Consider the following 27,830-nt stretch of genomic DNA (forward strand, 5'->3'; position numbering starts at 1 on the left):
CCATTATGAAAAAATTGTGCTGAAGTCATGTAAATAGTGTGTCAGTTTATAGAAAATGCAATAACTCATCAACAAAAAGACATTGATAAAAAACATCCCCTGCTTCCATGGCATTTTTACTTTTACAAAGTAAAGGGGTTCTGTAGAAAATATTCAATATAAATATTAAAGTCCTGTCCATGACTTTTTTAATTAGTTAATTCTGTGTTCTGGCTAACCTCCCTTTTACTTTCTCATGTGGTAGGTAACCACATTGTGTTATATCATCTACCTGTCTGTTTTAAATTGTAGGTAGGTTAATTATAATAAACTGCCTGTTGGTATAAAATTGCACCGTTTTTATTTTCAGTTTTTTTACACAACATCTTTCATTTAATCACTTTCTTTACCTTTCTCACCCTGCATTAGGAGCAAAATTGCTATTGCCCCACTTTTCACTTAAAACATGACCCTCACCTTCTAATGCGTCCATCGTCTCTCAAGCTTTGAGGGTTGATGTAGAGAAACTTAACCAGTAAGGACATTGTGGCAAATGGATTGTCGTGCAGTTTGTTATACATCATATAAACAGTTTGTAACATGAAAAAAAATGTCAGGTGTTTGAATCTCATTTGGCAAGTATGACAAAATGTTGGCTTTGGCTTATCAAACGATTCCTCTTTAGACTGGCATATAATCTCTTCCACATCCCCACTAGTCCAGCTTGTCAGATTCCTCTACTCTCTCATCTCCGCAGCTGAGGTCCCAGCATGACTTTGTTGATAAAGTTGACGATGGCGACAGCTGGCTGCTCGGGGTCCATCTCTGCAAACAGGTGACAGACGTTTTCTGTGGAACTGCCCGTCCGCCTGGCCACAAAGCCGAACATCCTGCAGAGAGAAAGCAGACAAGAGAAGTCGAACGCCTGGAGGGTAAAAGGTATTTGACACTGAAAAAAAACCCAGAGTAGAATATCTGATTGTTGTGAGTAATCGCCATGCAAAGTAGCACAATTTATAGCTGATATCACACAACCAAGAAGAACACACAGAGACACATGCACTTACTTGCTTGATGTGCTATCAGAGTTAGTCCACCTGAAGCACGGGCACCCAACGAGACACAGAGACAAAATGCAGGAAGACATGAATAACAAGGACAAGGAGACTGTTTTTATCAAACTAAGCAACAACTGGCATTTCTCATTCTCATTCACTTCTCAGAGTGAAAGAAAACAGACGAGCAGATAACAGACGGAACTTATATTCATAAAATATAAGTCAATACAGGATGAATGCTGCAGCAGCAGAAACCACACGTTTATAACGAAGATAATCAGCAGCAACATGTTCAAGCACAGGTTTGTTTTTTATTCAAATCAAAAAGGCTTTGTTTTTTTACCTCTTGTCTTGGGGGTCAAGGCTGCTGAAAGTGACAGTGTTGATTGGGTAGTGTCTCCTGAAGAACAGTCTGCAAACCACAATAACAAACATTATAGCTCATCTGTCTTTGGGTTTAGTTTTATGAACACTATCTGAAAGGATTTCTGTCAAACTGATGCCCACACTGTGTCATGCACCAGAAACTTGTTGCAATAACAAATACCACTTATTAAATAGAATAGCCAATAACCAACCATTTAACTGAATTAAATGTGTGGCAGATACTGGCTAACAAGTAGGATGGGGTAATAAAACAATATCAATATATTTTTCACTGATTGCAATAGGAAAAGTCTAATATAAATAGGATATAATGCTTATAAGATAAGATAAGCCAGATCAGATGGGCTTTATTGATCCTATGATGGGGAAATTCACTCGTTACAGCTACAGCCACATTTATCCTGACATTTATCGTTATCGACTGATCTGAACATGTTTATCTTGATATCATTTTGAACCAGCCCCACTACCAAGCAAGGCTGATGTGTCTGAGATGCACCTTCTTTTGCTGTCTGTCAGAGTGATCCCCTGAGAGGACACTTTAAAGTGGACCACCGTCGCCACTGGACGCAGGCTCAGAGCCAAAGTGCACTTGGTTGCCTTGGAAACTGCCTCCGGCCCCGTCAGTGATTCGGTCTCCACTGAGTTCAGGTAAAGCACGTTGCAGCCTGGGTTAACAAGCAGATTTGAACACTTACATAAGTCACATAAACATACAGTACAGTGTGTATTATTGGTCAGTGCTACATAAATATGAATCATCAGCAGTCTCTGCTGGTCAAATGAAAGAACTGCAACCAGCACTCAACATTAGATTCAGCATCTGTTGAAGTTCATCTGACAACAGAATCTTCAAAAACGAAACAAGCTCATGTAATACCTGCTCCTTGTTTGAGGAGGTCGGCTGCTGTGCTGGTGTGTGTTGCACTCTGCGTCTCTTGAAGTTCCCCGACCAGATCTGAAACATCAGAGTCTGTTAGATAACAGCACTGTCTCAATTGAGGATCCAGACTGTAGCTAATGTTACAACCTACTAGGCTTTGACTGGAAGTCATTTATATGTTCTCTTGTAGTAAATGTAGCTGAAAAGATCTGATATTTGATTTTGATTGTAAAAACAATGTATAAATGCGGCTGATTGGACCTTTTTCTGGGACGCGGAGGGCACAGGGTAGAGAGATGGGTGTAATTGAATGCTGGTACACCATGGCAGATAAACTTCCTGCAACAGAAGAAGGCAAAAAGAGAAAATAGGTTAAAAAATATAGATTTTGTATTCATGTATATAGTGCAGAGTAGGAAAAGGTAAAGAATAGAAAATAAGAGTCTGGAAGGAAGCAACTTCTTTCTAGTTCTTACTGGTTAAGACTCTCAGTGTCAGTATCTCACACAGAACTAAATATGTGAAATGCATTATGTCAGTAAGCGTCTACCACATCACTGACCGAAGTAGGACTCGTTCTGACAGCCCTTGATCTTCACTCCTCGTGGCCCAGTCTCGATGAGGAAATGTCTCACCAGCTGTTCCAGAGGATCTCCTGGGTGAGAGGAGAGAGGCAGCAATGAGGAAAAAATAAGGCTGACTGTCGTGCAACAGAGAACATGTCTTTGGGATGCATGATTCTGTTTGCAATAGAAGCCAGTGACAACATAAACCATACTGCCACTGCTTTTGTTTTTCATTTCATGCATGAACAGAATAAAACAGACGTACATGAATAGGTTGTATCCATCAATAACAATTTAATGCATGAGAATAATGAATATGAATGATGAAATACATTTTGGTAACTATGTCTTAAATAGGAGGCAAATAAACAAGGTAACATTAATTTGTCCCCCATTTGTAAATCACTTTGGATAAAGTGTCTCAAGGATTCATGTGGAAATGTTGTCAGGAAAACAATAGGCACTTAGAGAACTGAATGTGTGGATGTGATTTGTTTCCACTTGATTGAATTTCAGGAAACCTTTTAGGCCTCGGTGGAGGTATGAGCATTTTACCGAGTGCCTTCGTAGTACTAACAATACATTCATACCTTTGCTGCCATTGATGTTGGCATTAGGAGGGGGGGTGGCCACTTTGAGGGCCAGGCCGTACGCCCCCTGGAAGGAGTTACTGTCTCTGATAAGAAAGGTTCCGGGGTCCTTGTCCTTCAACACAGCTATAGCTATTGTAGAGAGGACAGGTAAAAAGTAAAATAACTCTCCAGTTATTACAGAAGACTGGATTACTTAGTAATGATAAATACAAACGTTTATTTTCTCAACAATCCTCACCTTGGTCTCTGGAGATGCCTGGTTTGTACCAGTATTTGGAACTATCCTGGACAAACTTAGCGTTAACCCTGACGTCTGCCTCGTCCTTGTAACTACACTGTGCAGACCCTTGTCTCTGCTGTCCCACAGCGGAGGAGAAACTCACATGGTGCGTTGGGGAGGGAGCTGAGGAGAGTCTCAGAAGAGAGTTGTGCGTGTTCAGGGACCCTGCGGAGGAGGAGAGGCGTTTCTTCTCCGGGAGTGGTGGCTGGATGGCGGGGATAGTGACTGCAGTGTACCCCGTGTACGGGACATGGGGGACATTCAGGATTGGGTAGTAATAGGACGCTAAGGGAAAAGTGGGCGTGGTATAACCGTCAGGAACAGGTGACGGAGGTTTGTTGTCAGCTGAGCTGTCTCGGTCTGGAGTCAGTCTATGGCCCGAGTCTGTCGCCATTGGAGAGTGCTGGGGAGAAGACGGCAGCTCTGGGGAGCCAATAAGAGAATTTGGGGAAGTGGAGGAGGGGCTAGAGCTGAGACTGGCAGACGAGTTCACAGCTACACTATCGGATGGAGTATCGCTGGGAAGAGCAGCACCATTGAGTTGCATTTGGATCGGAGTGATGATGACAGCAGTGTAACTTGAAGTATGTGACTTGGTAGATCCCTGGGGGCTTCCTGTGATCTTTGCTGCACCATCAGGACTTGCTATCGGCTCAATTGATGGCTGTGATGAGGTTATAAATATGCTTGAAGTTTGTGTTTCTGTTGCTGTTGTGCTTGTTTTGTTAACATTTGTGTTGGGTTCTTGCTGTGCAGGGGTTTCTTGGCTTTGAGGAGGGCTGTCAGCTGTTACACTGGGGACAAAACAGGAGAAAATTAGATAATTATCCACATATATGGATAAATGTTGTTTTTAGTATGAGTAGGAATCAAAAAAGGAAGTATAACCCACCTGTCTTCAGTGTGTGTGGGGCTGCTGCTGCCAATTATTGTGTAGTCATGATCAGAGTCCAGTCCAGGGGTGCTTGATGGGCCATTAGAGTCTGATTTACCCTCTGAATCCTGGGATACGTCCTCCTCTGCATCGGTTTTTGCCTTTTCCACTTTGAGAAGGGAGATGAAGTAAGATGATTGTATCATTCATAAAACAATCAGAAAAATGTGTGAAATAAGAAGTTTAAATAAAGCAATTATCACTGTATCCCTCATTCACCTTCAGCAAGCTGCTGTTCTCTGGATCTGGACGGCATCTCAGGCAGCCTGCCTCTCCCAGGAGACGGGCTGTTAGCAGGTAGAGGCGAGCCCGATCCAGAGTGGTATCCCGAGACGTAACCCCGGCTCTCGTGGCTCTCAGCCGGGGATGACTGATGAGAGCAGGGGCAGGAGTGGCGGGGTGGTGGAGGGGTGTGGTACCCACTGCTGGCTCCGTCCTGCACGTCCACCAGAGACTGGGGACCGTGGTAGGTCTGGTGGGGTGCGTGGCCAAATCTCGGCTGCTCCTGGTTTGGACCTTGATCCAAGGTGGAGTGGCAGACCCGGAACACAGGGGTGGGTGATTTGCACTGCCAAAACTCGGAATCTCTCACCAGCTCCCATGGATTTTCGTTTTCCCACAGCGTAGGCACCTCTCTTGGTGGTTGCACCCCTGCTCCTTGGGACCAGTGCGGGTTCTGTATTTGGTCGAGGTGAAACGGGTGGAATGTTCTGACTGAGTCGGACTGGTGCTCTCGCCTGCTGGAGCACTCTCGACAGAGGCAACCAGAGGACGGTGTTGGAGAGCTGAAGAACATTTCCCTGTAAGGGCTGGAGGGCAGTGACTGATGGGACAGATGAGTAGACGGGCTGTGGTTGGCATAATGGAAGAAGTGACACTCCTCCGCATTGCAGAGTCTGTTGCCGGGAGGTAGGGAGTTGCTGTGTGGGTGTGTGTGGTCAGGGGGAGAATAAGGGTAGTAGGGCCTGTGGAGACAGGGCAGGGGTGGGGGCGGAGGTGGTGGTGGATGTTCCCATGGCAAGTCTGGTAACAGATGGGCACTGTGGCGATGGCAGAGTTCCATATGAGCTGGATTGGTGGGAGGGGACACAGATTTGGTTGGTAAAGCAGGCAGCGTCTGACTCTTTGGATGAGTCTTAATGCTGTTGCAATGTCCGAGGCAACGACCATTAGAAAGGCAGGGCCCTCGCTCCCTCTCCCACCCCACATCGCCACACTTTGGTTTTCCACGACCACAACATGAGTGCTCTCGCCTCAAACCTCCTGAACTTACAGGCTCTCCGTCATCTAAAATAGCCGTCTCCCTATCCTTTTCTTTCCCTCGTGTCTTCTCTCTTGCTCTGTCTTCCCCATGTCCACTCCTCGACGCACGGTCAGTGTTTTCTCTTTCAGGGCTCTTTGTGGATGGAGAGGCATCTTGCAGATGATCAGTTGGTGGTGGAGAGCGACTGGAGTTACTGGTGTAGCTGGGAGGCTGGGGCTGGCTGGGAGTTTGGGGCTTCACTGTTGGGCTGCTGGTGAGGCATCCGTTGGTAGACGCTGGTGAAGCAGTCGAACCCGGCCCACGTCTCTTCCTCACCTGTGCGTACAGACTGCCATCCAGAGGGCCCTTCGTATGACAGATATCTGGGTGAAAGGAGAAGGGACTTAATACGCAGCTTACATACACCTGTGGGTTGGGTTAAGAGTCAGGCAAGCTGTTACTATGGTTATGGTTAGAGGTCATAGTGTGTGTGCATATGTGTGAGTATGTGTTTCTTACTCTCCATGCTGTCTTGGTGATGCAGGTTGAAGTTCTCATAAGAATCCCATCTGACCACAGAGTCTGAGGTCTTATAGTCCACTTTGATAGAGGCGTCATTCTGACGGCATTCTCGACCTTGAAAAACAGACGTTATGATGTGACGCACATGCAGATGAAATAAAGAAAGGGATTAGGAGCTTACAATGCACCACAAGATGCAGTGTGAGAGAAATTAAAGGATAATATTCACCTTTCATTTTTTCTGGCCCATTAGAGAAGATGAACTCGACTGTGGCATCGGGAGGGAACCTGTCATCTATAAACAGACGGATATACAGGCAGACTAAAATACCCAGAACAGAGAGAGTGATACAATGATAAGACAGGACATGAGTCAAGTAAACAGAGCGCGGCGCTTCAAAGAAACGCACCAGCCAAGATTTATTTTTACTTTCATGCGTGAGTGTGGGTAATATCATTTATACATTGACAGCACGGAGCACTTAGAGCAACTGTCAGGAGGCTGCTGCTTACTGAGCCGGGTTCAAGAATTAGTCTCATGTGATGTGACAGTCATTTGCTGTTTGTGTCAAAATGCCCCACAGTGGATTTCAGTGGCTCTTGAATTGTATTGATATCTTAACAGTAGAAATATACAGATTTCCAATTGTTCATTACTATGTTTAGATTCAATATTTATATAACACTGTAGTACAATGTATTCTACTTCAATGATATAGTGCTATAGTTACCTGTAGAGGCCATATTTTCATAGCTACTCAACCCATTTCCACAAAACTTGCAGGAAGAAGGGGAAATGGGCCAAGGAAGAACTAATTCACTCATTTCCCAGAGAGTATTTCATGGATCTTGATGGGAAAATTGGCCATATTTAGAGGACTGATGTCTATGAGTTTGTGGAATTTGGTGCATATCTAAATGAACATCTGGTTCTAGCGTATGGGGTTTTGTAGGCCAGTATGCTTTTTCAGGCCCTTCATGTAGATAATCTTTGGTGCCGACCTGATCAAAGGTGAAGAACCAGGAATTGTGCCATTCTAGTTTATGACTATACGTTTCCCTCTAATCCCTTCTGTGATTCCTTCATGTCTGTCCAAAACTGAAACTGACTTCTTAGTCCCTGCATTTTCAAACCATCCTCTATTTAATACCTGTGCAGGCCACGTCCAGTTCAGTCTTGCCAAACCACAGCTGGGCTCCGTGCACGGTGCAGGTGTGAAACTGGACTCTGAAGACCACCTCTCTCTCTGCTGCTTGACTCCGCCGGTGATAGCACTTCACCTGCAGAAAAGGAGGCATGTGTGAGTAACAGAGCTATAATTGTGATATTACATCATCATCTTTGAAAATAATCAAGCATGTTATAAAGTTCTAAAAGTGTATTAGTGTGATATTACATAATCATCTTTGAAAATAATCAAGCATGTTATAAAGTTCTAAAAGTGTATTACAGACCAAACATACAAAAATGTATGTAAAACTGAATGCAATAAGCAGGTATTAGGTAATAGCAGCAGATTTTTGCATTGTAAAGGATGTGCGTATATACCTAAGATTAGAATCAAAGTAAGATTTCTAATTAGAGACAAACAGTTCACAAGAAGCTTTTTTTCTCACCATAATGTCCCCCTTCAATAACAGTGCAGGCTCCATAGTCACACACAGCTTCCTCGCCCTGGAGCTCTGAGGATCACTGCACACACACACACACACACACACACACACACACAGTGTAAAAAACACAGCCACAGAACCACATATAAACCCAGTCAAAAACATGTCTCAGTCGAGTAAAACACTGGCAAACAACATTCACTTTAACGTAAGCACAGACCAGCCTACACCTAAACACAGACACCGGCCTGTATAGACAAGATCTGTCAAAGGGACAGAGGGAGGGAAAGACGTCTGCCCGCAGGACATGAACCAAAAACCCAGGGGTACAACCCGACAACTGACCATGTACTTACTAGACGCCTGAGGTGTAGACCAGCTGTAGAGACTGATAGATCTTCAGGAAAGGAAAGAAACCTGCAAGAAATTAAGATTAGTGTCTTTTGCCTTTGACATTGTTAAACAATTTCTGTTCTAACAAGCCTTTACTTCATATAACACTGACCTCCTCTTGTCTGGAAGTTTGGTAACGAGGGAATGACGATCTGGTGGAGGAACAGAGCACTGCTGTTCATTTTGATGGTGCCTGACAGCAGGCCGCTAAAGTAGTAGATGTACCTGAAAATACATGAGGTGAAGAAACAATGTGATGACGGCAGCTTCTCAAGAAGTGGTGTATGGAGGAGAAGGAGGAGGAAAGATGTCCGACCTGTTCTGAGAGGGCTGTAGCGCGGAGGACACTTTGTCTTCGCAGAACTTCCTCATGGCCAGTGTGGTGAGAGCCTGGTCCGCTCTGTGGGCACAAACACACACATATTAATGGATCTGATACAGATTTGTGTAAGAAAAAAGATGCAATGTACGAGGCAGGGATTGCTCCTGCATCTTTCATGGCAGGAGTATTGCCAGGATCATGGATAATTGATTTTTACACGTGTCTTGTCACATTAGTAATAATTGAGATTACCCAGCGGATATCTTGCTGTAGTGCATGTAGGCCGACACGATCACCCCCGTCTTCCCTTTGTTTCCCTGTCGGAACACAGATCAGGATAACTATGATTTTTTCCTCCACTTAACAGCAAACTACATTGATGTGGACTTAGGCTGTATAAACCTTGCAGTGGAGGACCACTACGTTACTGGGGTCAGAGGTCAGCCAAGTCTCCATTGCCTTACAGACGGCACAGATCCTGTCCAGGGGGGGGGCGTGAAGATCAGGCCAGCCATAGTCCTGCACCTATGAAGAAGCAGAGGAAAATACAGTGAGTTTGTTAAACTTATCAATACAAAGTGATCTCATAGTTTATGCATCTCATTCGTGTCTCAGTAACATGTTATCTTTTCATACAGATTTCAAAATATGTACCTTTTGGTTGAGTTTGGTGATGTCATGTCTCTTTTCTGATAAATTCAGTAGCTGAAAAAGGCAGAGATATGACAGATTTCAGAAGATATCACACATAAAACTTCTCAAATGTAATCATCTGAATTTTTACCCTTAAAAACTCTTAAATACATTACATAGGTCTTGTTTCCATTGTAGCCATTACTTAATTTAATCCTTTTTACGATACAAATTGCAACCACTTTAGTTCGATCACTGACCAGAAACTTGTCTTGGTGCTTGGATTTCAGCATAGAGGCCACTTCCTGGAGGTTCCTGCGGTAGCGCTGTTCCTCCAGGTCTGGCAGGAAGAAGACGGAGATGATCCTCTCTGTGATGTAGGTGAGGTCAAAGTCGTAGTGGCACTCCATCACATGCTCCATCACTAGCTCCACACTTTTACTCCTGGACATTGAGAGAAGTTGTGCTTTCAGTGCAGCCAAAACATCCATGGGAGATAAAGATTGACAAGATCTGTGTCCATAATGTTGATTTTACTTTTTCACATATCAAATATAATTTTCTTCTTGTCTTGTTGATTTGTCTTACCTCGGTAAGGAGCCTCTTTTCTTCTGGGATGTAGATTTAGTGGAGCCTCTCTGAGGAACGAATGTTAAAGAGTAACTATGCTGCAGTTATTGATCACTTTATTGATCACTTTATAAATTACTATTAATTTAAACTACTTCCTAACAAGTGCATGTACAAATTTACCAGATCTGATGTTGAGGTGCAGGTGGGAGACACCTGAAAGGAAGACAGGAGAATATGGTTAGTTTGTCCAGCAGCCACACAAACCTATGCACACACATACATACACACAAACACACACTGGGAATGAACCAACACACGCCAGGTCATGTGTTTGGTTTAATGCTCTTGGTCCTGCTCCAGCAGCACAAATTAAGAAAGGGAGGGATGGAGGGAGGGATGAAGAGCTGCTCGAGAGGATGGTGAGATCCGTTCCTACTCTCCTCCTGCAGCTGGGGCTGTCGGCGCTGATTCTCATTCCACATGTCACATTATTTCAGACACACACACAAACACACACTCACACAAAGTTCTCCCTTCACAAACTGTGGAACAACCAGCTGGTTTGAAATGTGTTGACCAGACATTAGAAAAAGCAGAAGACCTCAGAATAGAGTGAGATACTCAATAAAAATGATTGATTGTGTTTTTTTCTTTCTTTGTCTCGTAAAGAAGAGTGAGTTGGGAGAGATTGATCAAGTTTACTGGAGGACGACTCGACATGTGGCGTGCAGTTCTTCTCTGCTGGTGAGCCAACAGCCAAAACCACAGACACACACGTAAACAGAGAGAGACAGAGAGAGAGAGAGAGAGAGAGAGAGAGAGAGAGAGAGGTCATGCAAACAGACTACAGCCAATATGCTACAAATAGACCTGATCAGGTTTCAGTGGCTTCCTCTGCTCTGGATTGTTTATCATGAGGATAATAGAGCTGAAGTGATGTGTCAGTCAGGGCATGTGTTACTTTATAGTGCTCATTTGATGGTGTCACAAGGTAAAGTTTAGCCTGGGTGCCAGACGAACTTAGCCCCGCCCACAACATTTTTTGGTCGGGAAGTTCGGTCTGGAGTCGCTCCGTTGGCGAGAAATTATCTCCGAACACAAGCTGTTCGGACCAATCAAATTGTCAGGGCGGGCTTTATGCGATGATGGACAGATGATCAACAGTTACGTCATCAACTACGTCATCAAAGAGCGCTTGGGTTGGCTTTGTTTTCCACAAACATGCCTGCCGCTGGAGAGCTGAGATGTGTAGATGCTGCCATTGAGTCTGTAAGTTCTCCGTGTATCCTTAAATTCCTTTTAAAACACCTGCAAAAATCGTTCTTCATCTTCTTCTTCTACTTCTTCCAGCGTGCGTGCAGTCGAGTTCTGTTGACAACAACTATGCGTCGCTCAACATACGTCACATACTACGTTGCTCTGATTGATTGTAGGTCTATCCAATTGAGCGAAGAGGCCTTTTTTTTCCTGGTGCGGTTGAAACACGCCCCATAATCACAGCCCAATGGAGCGGACTCATATTCTGACTAGAATCATGAGTAAAGTAAAGTTAGTAATTTATGATGAAAACATCACGCTTATAAATTACACCACTATAACAATCTAAAGGAATGAGCCAAGAAATGGTTTAAAAACATTACGGCACAGCTACATGTATATGTGCGCTGACTGTAAACCCTGGCAGGTGACACCTTGTCAACCTTTGACCTTTGAACCATCCCACCAGGATGACTGACAGCTGAACTGCCCTCCGTGGCTGAGAGCTGGCCCGTGCTGACAGGTGTCAGACAACAGGTTAACAAGTCAAATGCCTGACAATCACAATGATCTACGACTGAAAAGCCCCAGGACAACAACAGCAGTCACAGATTTTATACCTTCTTCCATCAGATCTTCTATTGGATTAAAGCACTACTTTGTAAACTGTCCCTGCTCTGACACTCAGAATAACTATCAAAATAGAATGTAATAAACTCAAATGCAGCTCATACTAATTACAAGTGATTCTCAAGTGTTTCAGTTCCAGCTCCAGCGGAATTAAATTTTGGGATTGTTTGATTTCCTCTTGACAGTCGAGGTTGATTTGTTTTTGAAGTCATCATGCCAACGTTACAAAACTGGGTCAACCAATAATTCATTAATTTTAATACCATGCTGCTTATTAACTACCATTTATTTCTCTAGAGAAACAGAACAAGACAGATTACCATGAAGCTCTGGAAAGGTGTTATGGGTTAGAAAATAATCCATTAACTATTGGTGCGGATCAAGAATTTTGTATCACTTTTTTTAACCTTGTGCGATTTCCCAGGAAATAATTCATAGATCTAGATCAATAAAGTCAGGCACATCTGAACTTCTGAACCATAACATTTGATTTTGTTTATTAAAATATACTCCAAAAAGCTTTGTAATGTGTTTTCTATGGAATGAAACCAAAGCTTTCTTTGTTATAACACACACAGAGTTGGTGATACATGAAATGGAGAGAGGGGGCCACAGTAGAGGGACATAAACAGACATGTGATCTATAGAGGGATGAGTTAAGGGAGGAGTGCAGAGAAAAGGACAGGCTGTAATTGGTTACAACACAGCAACATATGCTGCAGCTGAACTGTCGATATGATGTGGCCAATATTCATCACTGACATGCCTCATTAAAAAAAGGACTTTTTGAATCATGAGTGGTCTCTGAACAACTTCTGAGTTGATCATCTCTCTTCACATGCTGTACCACACGCTGCTGATCTCTACTTCCCTGTGTTAGTGTACATGGGCGCATCATAAACATGTAATAAAACCTACTGTAGGAAATGAACTGGCAATCAAGCCCCAGGGAAGAACCCGTCTCTTAATAGCCTTAATAATAGGGAAGTAGATAAAGTGGTCGACTCCAGGAAGGAACCGTAGGAGACAGATGCAACACGTGAACCCGTATTAACACAAACATGCAGACAAAAGAAGAGCAGGGCTGAACCTAGAGGCAGAGAGCAATGACATGCAGCATAAAGGCAGAGGAGGAGGACGGTAGAGTCAACAGGAAGCAATTTGCAACAGGATGTCAGCGCTGGTCAACCTGGGTTTACACATACAAACACACACACACACATGCAGGGTGTATACACATGTTTTGGGTAGCTCCTGCCAGCCTCAGGCTCTTCATTAATACATGCGGTGTGTACACTGGAGCCACTGGGAAAGAAGCCATCTGGTTCAGTTTGTCTTGTTCATCAGCTTGCATTTACTGAGGTGCCAGTGACAGCACTCCATCCGGCCCCCAGGGACAGACTGACTGAGTGACTGTAAGTGGACTGGATGCCTTGTGTGTTCAGTGGCTGGGCTCGCCTTGTTCATTAAGTGCACTTGTCATTCCTCCTTTTCATTCCTTGTCTGTGGAATGAATGTGAAACTGCAGAAGCAGCCACTGGACTTTGCTGTGCATGAAGTCAGCTGGTGCTTGATATATGATGAACTGCTTCAAGAAGAACAAGGGAAAGCAACTTAACAGGCCAGACAACTAGTCTTCAGTCAGTCCCTGAAGCAGGAATATGAAGCCACTGCCAGCAGACAGCTAGCTTAGCTTAGCATAAAGACAGCGGTTAAGTGGATAGACCGAACAGTGATCACCTACTTTGAGAAATGCTCTGATTCCAGGAGTAAATTCCCCATACATATTCTCTATTGGGTTTTCTGAGAATATGTATAAAAACGATTTAAAGTCTGAATCCAGGCCGACCAGCTCGTGATCATAAAACATTTAAACCGGGGCAAAGCTAATGTTTGAAATAACAAAAAAAAGGCAAAGGTACAAGATCCTGTGCGACATTACTTTAAGAGTGAAGGAACTACACATCCCATAAACCATTGCCATACTAGAAAGAAATCATGATTGTTCTGTGGTAAACGTTATGTAACGCTTTCATGATTTCCGTGGTTGTGATGAACATTTCCACTATTGCACCTGAGGATTGTGGGTAGTGTTGTATTTCTCCTTGACATTTTGATACATAAAACATTGTTTCACGATCTTGTAGCCTGTGATTACTCTACATTGGATGCTTAAGAAATTATGGCTTTATTCAGATAATAAATGATTTTCTACTTCTGGAGCCGTGCAGTTGAGATCTATACTTGTGTGAGCAGTGGACAGGGTATTTACTTACTTCTGACGTGCCTATTATTTCCATTATCTATTTGATCCCAGCTCCTATTAGGTGAGAGGTGGGGTAAACCCTGGACAGATTGGCAGTGCATCACGGAGCTGACAGTGACATTCATACCTACAAATTTAAATCTCAGATTAACCCAACCCCAATCTGCGTGTCTGTTGGAGGAAGCTGGAGAAAACCCACACAAAGATGCAAACAGAAAGAATGTGTGTGTGCACCAAGCTGGGATACAAACAGGAAATCTACTGATCTGATCGGGCCAATCAAATTTGACATGAATCTGCTCTCAGCCTTTAGGATTCATCTTCCTTGAGAGATTCCTAGCTGTCAGTCCCCTCCACAACACAGCGGCTGTGACACAGGTCTCAAACGTTCTCACTGCTACATCTTGAATCATTGAATCACTCCTATTCCAGGGAGAGAAAATCCAACACAGAGCTTTGCCGGAGTCAGTTACGAGGTAGCGGAATATAAATGTGAGCCTTTGAGACACAGGCGTAGTCAGTGTGCCATCATAGAAGGACTGACTTTCATTCTAACACTATGTCACGCTGTGGAGAGGGAGAAGTGAGTAAGCTTTCCCATTTCAACCTGGAAAGGAAAAATGAACTGTGGCTTATTCAAAGTTCCATAGTCTCATTAAAAGACTGATGCACTGAAGTCCACTGAAAGCTAAATAAAACTCTGAACTTCTTTTTGCGTAGGTTGAATATTTTCACCAGGGCAGCAGAGGGCAAATTTAGAAGTGGTTATTATTTTGGAGGACTCACATTAAAAATTCCCCTTCATTTCTTGTGTCATCGCTCTACTTCACCATCTTCTCTCCTCATCTTTGAAGCCTTGTTTCACCATCTCCTACCCCCTTAATGCTGCCACTCCCCTCCACTTCCTCCTCTCCTACTACTTGACACCCTCTCCCTCACTTGACTCTCAGTGCCTTTGGACAGGGTAGTCATTTCTGCCGTGAGATACAAGTATTTGCTCCCCTTGGATAAACAACGTCTGATGACAAACAAGCCCTTGATAAGCACCACCCAGAGCTGGGGCAAGTTGCTATGTAACTGGCCTGGAGAGGCCTGGAGAGAAATGGAGAGAAGGGGAACAAGAGGAAGCACAGACAAAGGTCTAAAGGCAACAGACAAATTGTCTGGGGAGCAGAGACAGACAGAGCTTAGAAGAAAAAGGGAAGACAGGAAGAGGAAAGAGGAGAGGCAAGCAGAGAGAAAGTGAGAGCGTGCGCTGGATGGGAGAGAGATGTCAACAGCTGAACATGCCTGCTGACCAGTGACACAGAGCAGAGAGATTTCACTGAGCTATTTTGATAAAGCTCCTTATTTTAGACCAAACGTCTCTCAGAACACTCAAGGGCTCATTTTGTATAATTGTCCATCAGTCATCTCACAAATCCACTTTCTGCCTTTGCTGCAGCAGCAGCCCGACAACAGCAGGACAATATGTGTGTGCGTGTGTGTGTGTGCTTTGTCGTTGTAATACTTCATTGCTAAAAAAAGGCCAATAAAGCAGTTAAATTAAATCAACCATGATAGTTATCTGGATGAAGTGCATCATGCCAGCAGTGGTTATAAAAGGAAACAACAATGTGACACTAATAAGTCACCACCTTAATCAAGTTACACAGATGTTCAGCTGATGGGATTGTCTGTCCACATCTACCTCAAAGGCAGTCCTAGTGTGTTGTTTTGTATTAATCTCTCTATTGTCTCTGTTTTTACCTTCCTATTGACCTGCAAGGAGCTAGGACAACATGTTCCCCATGGAGCAACACAAACAACTGAGAAGGTTGCAAAACATGACTTGCTTAGAGCACCTGATAGAGGAGAAGAAACAGAGCCTCACAACTTCTGGACAGCATTGCTGAATTTATATTAGCAAAAAGTGTCTAGCAACTTTGCAGTAAAGTTTGTTTATCTGCAGGTTACAGCCTCAGTAGCACCTTAGGACAAACTGACAACATTAATATATAAATATATAGTATACGCAATAACGTGAGCATACAAGCACATGGTCCTTATAGCATCATAATCAATTCATAGATCAGCATGAAACATTAGCAGAACAGCTGGTGTATATGAGCAGGGAACTGTTACCATCTGTTCTTCACTACACAACATCAACATCCATCAGATGATGATGATGGGGAAGCTGAGTGTGTCTGCAGTGCAGCCATTTGTCTCTGTCAGGTGCCCTTTTGGACAGAGATGATATGCACAACATACAACACAGATGGTGTATACACAGCGTTGTAATAGACCCAGTGAATAGATGCTGCAGGAAATTGGATTGTGACATCACATCATTCAATCTAACCCCACAACATCTCATGTTTCCAGGGATGTACAGTATATAGTTTGGTATATAACTGGGTTGTTGGTTGGCTACAGTTTCCATAATCTGCTGACCTGGACCTAGAGACGACTAACTCATTAAAAAGTAAATCTTTCAAATTCACTCTGTCCCATTAAAAATTAAAATCTGTGTATTTTTTTGTAGGTCACAGCAGGAGTCTGCACTTCATTTTCTGCACTTGCCTTAATCACATCACACTCAATGAAATCCTTTTTCTGGGCAAATCAAGAGCACCCTGGCTACAACTCTAATGGAATAATTTGTACAATCACATGCTGCGTTATCGAAGCAAACACTGTGGAAAGGGGTTTAAGAACGTAAGATTGCAAGTCGGAAGAAAATTAAAAGTCACAACTGACGTGCTGAGTACATAGGAATGAAGTAAACCAAATAAATAGAGCACAGAGCGTGTTTTTACCTCTGAACAAGCAGCTTCAGTCTGTCCCTCTGCCTCTGAGTAGTCCTGTTCCCTGACTATCACACACCACCTCCCTCTCTCTCTCTCTCGCTTTCTTACAAACTCTGCTCGATCCCTCTCACGACTCACTTTACCACCCTCCCTCTCTCATGATAACACACACACATACACACACAAACACTGAGCCGGCAGCGCATGCAGCACATAACTTTCCCCTCTCGCTCTGCCCGTGTCATACGCACAGAGACGTTAAAGCCAAGAGTACTTTGCCTCGCACATGTGCAGCACAGCACAGACATCAATAGCCCGCATGCAGACACCGGGCAGCCCTGCACAGTCACAGGGCGCTGATGCCCACTGACCTTTTCAGTGGCCCGAGGCTGAGCGAGAGATGACAAGAGGCAGAATAAAAGTGGCAGCGGGGTAGCGTTGGATGGAGAGATAGTGCTTAGGGGACAACAGGAAGAGAGAGATGATGCAGAAGGGATGCAAAAAACTAATTGGAACTGTAGTAGTGACTGTTATGGAGATGGCAGACACACTGATGAAAGAAATGTTTGAACAGAATAAAAAGATGGGAGAGGGAGGGAGGGATTTTAAAACATTGGAAAACAAATCAATACAGAGATGAGAGGTACAAAGATGATGACAAGAGGAATAAGAAAGAAAGCAATATGTTGACATTTGACGAAGCACATAGAAAAACAGAAATAGCATGACATGAAGCCTTGCAGCCATTATTATTTATACATACCCCGAAATGGACTGATTACACACACGCACAAACACGCACACACATTAACACACACACACACACACACATAAACACAGTATGCCTTCCCAGCTGCTTCTCACTTATTTGTGTCCTCCGACTGATCACCCACTGGAAGGCATCTATGGCACTCTTGTTATTTTCTATATTTACCCGCTCAGACTTCCCCTATGCAGATTGATCATCATCCCGTGTGACAATGTCCACTCCAATCCAAGGCCTCTGCAGCCAGCGAGTTGTTTTTGGCCGTATCGCTGTGGTGACCGGGGGGGACGAGGATGACAAAAATAATAATCCTCTTTTAATGCATGCTGCTAAGGCACAGCAGCTGGTAGGGCCCAATCATACACCATTACGGTGTGTGTGGGTGTGTGTTTGTGAGTGGAAGAGGAGGAGGCAGGAACACCCAGCCCCCCACCCCCACCCCCGCCCCGCTCCTCATAAATCCTGCAGGATTGGATCTGACCTGATGAGCCAAATAATAAAGGCAATGGGTCCCTCTGCGTGACACAGAGCAAGTGTGCAGTGTGTGTGTTTGTGTTTTGCTGTTGGACAGTGCAGTTACAGCAAGGTCATGAGCTCAGTCTGTGTTGTGTGATGCTGAGCTACTGTGAGCAGGGTCACATGAGAGAGGAGGCTGCCAATGCTCTGACATAAGCAGATGTGGACAGAGAGAGAGAGAGATAGAGAGAGAGGTCGGCTCTATTGCACAGTGCAATGACAGAGACTCCCCTCCTGGTGCAAAAACAACAAAGATCAAGCACCTTTACTAAAACCCAATCTTTTGACATGCACACAGTCTGAACTATCAGAGCAACTGTCTGTGGAGGAAACTGTATCTCTGCCTCCTTCACCCCCAAGTTTAAAATGTTTTAATTTTACTGTAATATGGTGATGTGAAACAATTTCTCTTTGTTCCCACTGACAACAACACCTGACCAATGATGCAGTGAATTAAAAAATTAAGCTCCTTTGTAGCTGCACTTGAAATATGTCTATATGAGCTAAATTAAATTAACACTTTGAGTTACTGAAACGTGTTTCATTTCACCCTCCTTGAAATCTTGAATTTTATCATAATTTTCCATTAGGGTCATAAAATAATTTTTCTTATCATTTGCTTTTAAATCATTTGCTTTAAAATGTATCTATATTTCAAATGTACTCATCATCAACTCACCACTACTTACTTTCTTATATTGTACTGGATTTGGCTGCAATGCTGTTTACCTCTCAAACTCCAAAAGTGCATCTGCATATTGAGTGAATGAGTGAATTCTCATTTTTCTGTGAACTATACCTTTAAGGGGGCGGATGCTTAATTTTTGCACTTGAGCATTGAGAATTGTTTTTTTTTCTTGTGAATTTCTTGAGAAATAATTCATGGATGAATGTCCCCAAAATGTTGACCTATTCCTTCCAACCTGCACTTACAAAACATTATCCTCACTAATCCCTGCCAGTTGTATTCAGGACTGACAGCTCACCTTAGAATACTCCTCACACACAATGCTAATGAGAAGTTGTGCATTATATAAAATATAGGATATTTTAATAAGAAAAAATGCATCTAATCCATCTGCAATACAAACTCACTTCATACATGGACTACCTGGCTGTTTGGGGTCCTGCTATACCACGTTAGCACATGACTGAATTAATCATAGTGACCTGGCTGGTTGTTGTTCAGGGGGGAGGCCTTCCTCAACCAGACATCTAGGTCAGTGCACATGGCTTACTGCGCTTAGGTCTCACGTCACATTAACATGGCAGCCCAACAACCTCTGTCACAGGAGCACAGTTTCCTCAGGTCAGAGGGACATGAATATAACGCTTACCTTTGCTTCACAAGTCTTGTGAACTGCAGCCTTGCAATCTGCAAAGAGGAGGGAGAGAGAGGACAAATCGGATTTGACATCAGGGTGAGCTGAGGCCTATGATGGTGTGTGAATGGGTGATTGCTGTTCGTGCTCTGGGTCTGCCACCTGACCCGACTGAGATGTCCCACTCACCCTTGCAGAAAGACCCGGGGTTGTCGATGTTCTGCTTGCACACATCACACACGCGTCTCCTCTTGAAGCTCCTCTCTGTGAAGTCATGGCTCCCAGCTTTGGCGAGCTGCAGACACACAGGAGAGTGAAATCTGATCATCCACATGCAGCATGAAAAGAGGGATTCAAGAGGTGGAGACAATGATTGCTACTGCCAAAGGAAGTCAGAAGAAGGCTTTTAGATAGATCAACACCAACCGTCATGCAATATTTTCTTTGTTTTAGCCATTTTCTTGATGCTTTCTAAGGCATGTGATCTCAGCATTGATCCAAACGAAGCACTGCACGTCCACGGTCCCCTGCATGGCTGCTGCCTGTGTAGATCTACTCTGGCTCAGTGACACACCAGCGTGATCACTGGTATCCTACGCCTGCTGTTCTTTCAGTTTCCTCCACTAAAAACACCTGTCATATCATGCTGTGTTTCAAGGCATCCTGTTTATCATCTTTTTTTTTACTTGTCCTTATTCTGTCACAGTTTGTGCGACCAAGAGGATAAATGATAATCAGTTTCCAGTGCTACGAGCCATCATGATCGCAAGTCACTGAATAAACATAGTTGGAATCTGTCATATCCATAGATTGTGTATAAAGATGGACACATTTAGCCAAAGTTACTCGATCGACACCTGGTGGCTGGCTGCAATATGGTTCATAAATCCCATATGAGCTTTTTGTGGGCAAAGCAAGAAAAGAGCCAAAGGTAAATTTGAAACACACAGACTTACTCTAACGGTTTTTGTGTCTCATAATGGGAAAGGAAGCACACTGACTGTAGACACACACACACACACACACACACACACACACACACACACACACACACACACACACACACACATGGATTTGTCTTTTTATAAACCAATACTCAATTCCTCCAGTGAAACCAGTGTAAATAAATAGGACAATGTTTATATAAAGTTAAGCTTATCCCAAAGTGACGCCTTCAGAGCTGCAGTCAACCATTAGATATTTTACAGCAGAGAGGGTGAGTGGAAACATCAAGTGGGAGGTGGTGTCTGGACTGAGTGTGTGTGTGTTTGTGTGTGTGTGGGTGTGTGAGTCAATGGAAGAGAGGTGGAGTGCCACAAACAACATACCTGCTCACACTGCTGTTTCTTTTTCCTGTTTTCTTTTCCTGACTTAATGCATTTTTCCGATCTTTAAAAAAAACATTTTTTCAGCTCTGGCCCTTTTTTGCTTTTTCCAATCCCCGACTTTTTCCAAACAGGAGCAGCATTGAATGTTACTCTGAGAGGTGACGGTGCCTGTTCACCACCTTTCATACACTTTCACAACCAAACACTCACTGACTCACTGACTCTCTGACATCTCTCTCATTTCTCCATCTTGAATGGTGAGTGGAAGAAACCGTACACTCACAATATGTATTATGAAACAGCTGTGTCTCTCAAGTGGAGCGTATGCAGACTTTATCCTTTATTAATGGGAATGTATAATGTATAATTATGATTTATGTTGCTCTACCTTGAGCTTAGCGTGGTTACATAATGTGACCGTAATGCGGTGGCTTGGCTCCGACTACACCTCACAACACACAACAAAATCCAACAGCATTTTTTTAGTTGCTTTTTTAAAAACAGTTAATATTTTTTCCATTAACATTGTTTAATCCACTTACAGATGTACTTTTAGATGACATCTTTTTGCCTTTTTTTAGATTTTTTTCACTTTTAGGCTATCATATCATCCATCTTTATAAAGCGTACAGTCAATGAGTTTTATGTGCACATTATTGTGTAGGCTAAAGGTGAGTTAGATAACCTAAGTCTGTTTTATATATGTAGGTGAGATGTTGGTTTGATAACTGTGGACAGTTAGCAACTAAGCAAGTTAACATATTCAGAAAAATGTTAAACATGTTCTTTGAAAATATTCCAACATGATTGTTTGTAACTGTAGAGGGGTAACAAAGGTGTTAGAGTATAATGAGAATATTATCATAAACCATACTTTGATTCTTAAGACGTGAAGAATATTCATATTAATGTTTAAAGTTTAATTATGGTAAAGGGTCTATTCGGATCCAGCAGGGTGTTTCAAATAGTTCAGTTTTTAATGAGTTAAGTTGTGCGTTCATTTTTTGTAATTTTCATGTCGCACTTACCACAAAAACACCCTCAGTTGTAAAAACTGTGTTTATTTTGGTCACTGACCTGGACTGACAATGATGTTGTAATTATTGATCTTATAATCAAACCAGCAGAGTAACAAGCCACTGGACTATTGACATATGTCCTCTGCTGATATGATGAATGGCTGCTGCTATAAACTGAGGCACCCACTTCATTTGTTAAATCTGTGTGTGTGTGTATGCTTGTGTGAGAGAGAGAGAGTGAAGGGATTTAAGGAGAGAATTGATGAACCTGACAAAAAGGGGTCAAACGAGGGGAGGAGTGGATCATCAACCCACCTCACTATTACAATTTCAAATGGTATTACATAAGTCATGGAGGGGGAATCGATTCAACTTATATAATGACCAACAGAGCCGCTGTCCCTTTATAACCCTGACCAGAGTTCACCTGCAGGACAGTAACAACACTGAGAGGCTGGTTAGATTCCAATCATTGTAAAGAATCACTTCTACATCCAGAATAATAAAGCAGCATGAAGTAATGCAATGATTTAGGAGAGAGAGACCAAGGAGAGAGAGAGAGAGATGTTGATGTTTAAAATTCCATTTATATACCATCCATGCATCCATCCATCCATCGAATATCTATGCCATTTATTCATGAAGTGTCGCGGGGGAGCGGGAGCCAAGGTACAACATGAACAGGTGTTCAATGCATGACAAGGCCAACATGCAGAGACTAACAACCATTCACACTCACATCAATGGCCAATTAACCTAAGCAGCATGTCTTAGACTGTGAGAGGAAGCCTTACTACCTGGAGCAAACACACAGACACATGGGAAGAACATCCAGTCCACATGTCTACACCTGTGAACATTCCAACCATGATAAATGTACATTGGATTAAAAAAAAAAAACACCATAAAACATAAGTATAGTCACAGTTTTTTGGCATGTCACTATTTAATATTGAGTTGTTTTTCCATGTTGTGCCAAATAAAGTCCCCACTTATATGTCTTTTATACACCACACATCCTCTGCATTTACGGCTCATCATTTACAGAGCAGTCCCTCTCTATACTGAAAATACTGTGAATTATCTCAATAGACAAACATCTCAGACAGAAAATATAACTTTTCATTTTGGACAAAAAAATAATTTCATAACATCCACAGTCAGTCCTCACTGACTTTGTTTATCTCGTAATGCCAGTGTGTTAGTTTGAAGTTGAAATCTTTTGAGAGTGCAGAATGAGTCAAGGGCACCTCTCAGTGGTGAAGCAGTATCAGTGCAGCTCAGGCTCAGACTCACTAACGTAGTCAGAAACTATACATGCAGATCCTCTTGGTTTCATGTACATTTCTTCTGATTCTACTTATTGTTAAAAATATTGTTATTTAAAGAAAACCAAAAACCTAATTAGATTCTTCGACTTAATTTCCTTAACTTTGAAAACATGGTTATTTATTTAGTTGCCTATTATATTCACATTTCACTTTAAACTTGTGTGAGAACGTTTTCACTTGTATAAACATGGACTCTCTTTCCTAATGTGATTGCTGAAAGGTGATGAAAAGATGGGAATTTCTTGTGTTTTACAAAAAAAACAGTACATTAGTTTCTAACCACAAAATGTGAAGGGGATTTTTGGGTAATTGTCTGTCAAATGATGAAAAATGAGACGAAAGAGAATCATTACATTTAAACCCGACACAGATGACATGACTCATTATTCTCTGAGTGTAATGGTGCACTGACACTATTTTTCCAGTGGTTCTTTTCCTCCATTTCACACTAAGTCGACCCGTGAACAGTGGAGGATCAGAGGGAGAGAAAACAACAGCAAAACACAAAACATATCACAGAGCAATTTAATAGCTGAATATTCTCAATGAGAAACTTTTTAATGTTGACAATGACAGCATTAGGTTGACGTTAGATAAACCTGAGCATTTGACTCAGTTGTTGAGGATTCTTGACTTTGTAGAAGACGGTTCAGGGGATCAGGACGTTGTGTCCACCAGCGTTCATGTACGTTCAGCAGCAGTTTGGTTGAGTGGATGTTCGGTCTCCCGTGACTATCAGCAGTGTTGCAGCATTGCGTTGCAGTATTACAGGAACCCCACCCTACCCAGATATTTTGCAGCCAAAGTCTGTGTCATTCTCCAAGCATCTCTGACCACTGCAGAGAGCCCGCAGCTCTTCTCACATGGAGACGAGGAGCGGGTCGGACACCAGTGAAGAAGAATAATGGCGTTCTTTATGACTGTGGCTGCACGCGCTGTTTATTACTTTGAGAACAGCAGCAGAGGCGGTTTGAGGGTGTTACTCCAAAACAACTCATATGAACTGATACAGAGCATTTAGAAAAACTACGTGATATAATTACAGATAGATGATCCTGATTATTAGTGTCATTACCATGGTGATGCACCAAACATACATGCACTTTCACAAATCATAAATGTAATGGTATGTGTTCACTGTGCTAATGCATTGAAATGGTTAAAATGTACAGCTGCAACACACACACACACACACACACACTGTAAATGAACACAGGCTAAACACCTCGTCTGTTTTTTTCAATGACACCTCACAAGTGATGACATGCTGGAGCGCAGGAGTGACAAACTGTAGCTCTTTGTGACACACACACACGTACACACACACACAACCTCACATATGATCTGGCTAGGAAGGGACGGGAGCAGGTGGCAGGCCAGGGGTATGTTCCAGTCCTGGCAGGGTATTTATAACCTGCATGAGCAGAGACTGTCACCTCCAAACACTCATGAAAATGCTGAAAATAGGTGCGGGAATGAGTGTGTGTGTGTGTGTGTGTGTGTGTGAGAGAGAGAGAGAGAGAGAGAGAGAGAGAGAGAGAGAGAGAGAGAGACAGAGACAGAGACAGAGAGAGAGAGAGAGATTATAAACAACCTACAGAAAGAAGAACTCCTGGAGAGTTCACATGTATGACACATTTCATTCCTCTTCACTGCAGAGTCCACCCTTTCAGTTGGGACCATTCTGTCATAGTTTGGAAAAGACACACACAAAAAAAAACACACACACACACACTTGCACATACACACACACACACACACACACACACACACACACACACAATAAGGACTTCAGGGGATTTGAAGCCACATGTGATCTGTGTAATGTTTTTGTTCCACCAAGATGGAACAAATGACCCTTTGGAGTTCTCTTGCTCTTTGTTTTACAACTTTGACATACAGCATGTCCAGCATGTGTGATTTAGTCTGGCATGTGAGAATGCACACATTCTAGTGCGTACCACTTAAACCTCAGACGCTTTTTATTTTAGACTCTACAAACGTCCTCCAGGGGCTTTACATGCGTAGCAATGCGGCTTGCTCCTAAATCCATGCATGTTCCTAAATAGAGGCAGCAGACTGGGCGACGGCGGTTCGAAACCGGACAGTAACTAAAACCACTTCCTCTTGAACCTTGACACCTCAGGGACATGATTAACTGCTATCAAGTAGACAGTCGGCCGCTGCGCTGGGAATGTGATTTTTTCCAACCCCTCTCATTGCTCATGCTTCGTTTGTGTGACAAATTTCTTTCTGAATATTGACACCGGCTCATATCCAAACATTAGCCGCACATGCAAACCATGCTCGATGTGCAGGTGTAAAAAGGACCCACAAAACACGCTCAGACTTCGGTATGCGAGCATGAGATGCTTCTGTTCTTAAGCACAGACGAAATATTTGAGACAGAACCGCTTTGGATCTAATTTGGTAATTTCCTGGATTCTTTTGGTTGACTTCTATTACTCGTATGCGATGAGTGTCGGATCGAATAATTCAACCAAGTCCAGCTCCTCCTCCTGAGTCGAATATGTCCGAACATCCTGGAGCATAGATTCAGTCAAAATTGTCCAAGTTTGAAGATTCTTAATTGCCATTGTATAGCTGCAGACTACAGCACAACAAAAATGAACACTACGAGTCAAAGCCAAACTTTTATCTCCAAAATATAAAAGCCATTATGGACATGACCTCTGTGTTAACCAGCATGTTTACAGTAGACCGGAGAGCAGGCATTCACTCACCTCAGCCAGATGGAGGATTTCAGGATGTACCTCAGGCTCTGCCGTCACGGGGATTCCTCCGTTGTCACCACCAAGCCCATGTGTCTTCATCCGGCCAGTGCCCGGGCTGCTGTGAACGCACCCCATACTTCCAGCAGACACCTAGTTCTCTTCTCAACCTTGTATCCTTGATTTCCTCAGCTCTTATCCGCTGATTCCAGACAAGTGCTTTTGGCCCCAGGAGGTCGCTCCTCTCCTCCGATCCCTCTCCACGTCGTGAAGGGCCCCCTTATGTTGTCAGTGTCTCCTCCAGCATGCTCCCTTCTTCCCCCAGTGACTCCTCGCCACCACCCCCTGCCCTTCTCTCTGACAGCTCGTCCTGCCTTGAAATCCACTCCAGATAACCCCCCCACCCACACCACACGAACCCACCAAGACGTGAAACCCAGCACAGACCCTCACCTCCTCACGCACCCTCTCCTCTTACACTCTCCCCCTGTCCCTTTGCTCCCTGGCTTCCCTCACTCTGAAAGCATGCAAGCACACACTCACCACCTCCCCTCTCTCACCCTCGCCAATACCTCCTTCCCTCCTCTCCAGCCTCGACAGACCCTCAAATGTCTTGCACGCCGCTCTCTCCTGCTCTGCACTTACAGACCCTCCAGTCTTCCCCTCTCTCCTGCTCCATCAGTCTCCCCTTGCTGTCTCTCCATGGGGGAGAAGGGGGCAGCTGTTTTGGCTTGCTGATGTCAGGCCCTTCCCCTCTCCCTTGGCTTCACTTCAGCCCCTCTCACTCTCCTCTTACGCACAGGGGAGTAATCAGATAGAGCCTCTTTCACACACTGAAATTCTCTAGACTCTAGACTTGACATGAGAATGACTTGATAGTTTTGATCTCACTTTTCCTGTCTCCTCCCACCCCTCATATTGTTTTTTTAGTTTTTTTTAAGTTAACAACTCGAGAAAATAGGCCCAAGGTTGAGACTTCCTTTGGTCAATCAGGATCTCTTATATCACCACATCTGTCCCAGATGTAACAATCCCAGATGGAATGAACTCCACAGCCGTGACTGACAGGACACATGACACCATCATTAACGTCCTGTTTTTATTCCCTCAGTTGCACGCTGCTGAAATGAAAACAATGATGGTCTCTGTGCTTAAAACTTACATCCTCTCTCCCCTCGTCAAATTCCTTTATACAGTTCTCTCTCTCTCTCTCTCTCTTTCTGTGAGACACATAACTGTATTTCCTCAAACTGGGTTCACACGACAAAATGCTGCTTTAAGCTGCAGGGTTTTTTAGGGTTGTGAGGGGAAAATCTCCCAACAATAAGCTCTTTCTGAAGCCATGTTTTTAGCCCCCAGTTAGACGATACAAAGCAGCCTTTGGTTTAAATAAAGTGAGACAAATCCGCCACCGCTAGCTTAATGAGGTGACAAACCATCGACATGCGGCCGTAAGTGAGGACCTTTAGCTATTACAAACCTACCTCTGTGTTAACGCTCCAGAGATCTGCGGACGAGGGTAGATGTCCATAATGCACACACACACACACACTGATGACATTACAATGACTTACATTGATTTCCTTGGAGCTTAATCTGACCCCAACCATTAATTTGTGCATTAACCTTAAATTTAACATGAACCTAAATCTAACCTTAAAACATGTCCGCATCCTTAAAACTAATAATTTACATTACGAGGACTTGCTTTTTGTCCATATGAGGAAGACAAGTCCCCACAAAGTCCCCACAATGTTCCTGTGTAAAACAATTTAGGTCCCCACAACATGAGTAATACCTGGACCACACACACACACACCCCCACACACACACTGGCCTACTGTCCTGATTTCACAGGTATATAACCTGTACAGTGCTATGACAGATTTTC

At 43.4% G+C, this 27,830-nt stretch overlaps 1 protein-coding gene across 1 annotated transcript; it reads right to left on the reverse strand.

Annotated features, from left to right (window-relative positions):
- Nucleotides 1-724: 724 nt before the first annotated feature.
- On the reverse strand, nt 725-26,077 carry LOC133000423 (tensin-2-like). The gene is made up of 27 exons (XM_061070356.1): nt 25,952-26,077; nt 19,719-19,824; nt 19,545-19,582; nt 10,161-10,193; nt 9,996-10,045; nt 9,668-9,851; nt 9,429-9,479; nt 9,177-9,299; nt 9,027-9,091; nt 8,769-8,852; nt 8,565-8,677; nt 8,416-8,476; nt 8,063-8,138; nt 7,597-7,726; nt 6,675-6,740; nt 6,443-6,559; nt 4,900-6,306; nt 4,639-4,789; nt 3,705-4,540; nt 3,464-3,595; nt 2,870-2,962; nt 2,569-2,646; nt 2,305-2,382; nt 1,924-2,092; nt 1,381-1,449; nt 1,047-1,076; nt 725-869 (listed from the first exon to the last, which is right to left on the reverse strand). Exons 1-27 carry the CDS (start codon nt 26,075-26,077, stop codon nt 725-727), a joined length of 4,611 nt encoding a protein of 1,536 aa, XP_060926339.1.
- Nucleotides 26,078-27,830: the final 1,753 nt, after the last annotated feature.

The sequence above is a fragment of the Limanda limanda genome, chromosome 4 (assembly GCF_963576545.1).
Source record: "Limanda limanda chromosome 4, fLimLim1.1, whole genome shotgun sequence".
Lineage (NCBI taxonomy): Eukaryota > Metazoa > Chordata > Actinopteri > Pleuronectiformes > Pleuronectidae > Limanda > Limanda limanda.

Excerpts from the sequence above, each read along its gene's own strand:
- LOC133000423 (XM_061070356.1), bottom strand. The coding sequence starts at position 26,077 with ATGGGGTGCGTTCACAGCAGCCCGGGCACTGGCCGGATGAAGACACAT. Across the intron at positions 9,300-9,428 it reads TCACCAAACTCAACCAAAAG|GTGCAGGACTATGGCTGGCC; the intron begins GTACATATTTTG and ends GCTTCTTCATAG. Across the intron at positions 8,678-8,768 it reads CTACAGCCCTCTCAGAACAG|GTACATCTACTACTTTAGCG; the intron begins GTCGGACATCTT and ends ATGTATTTTCAG.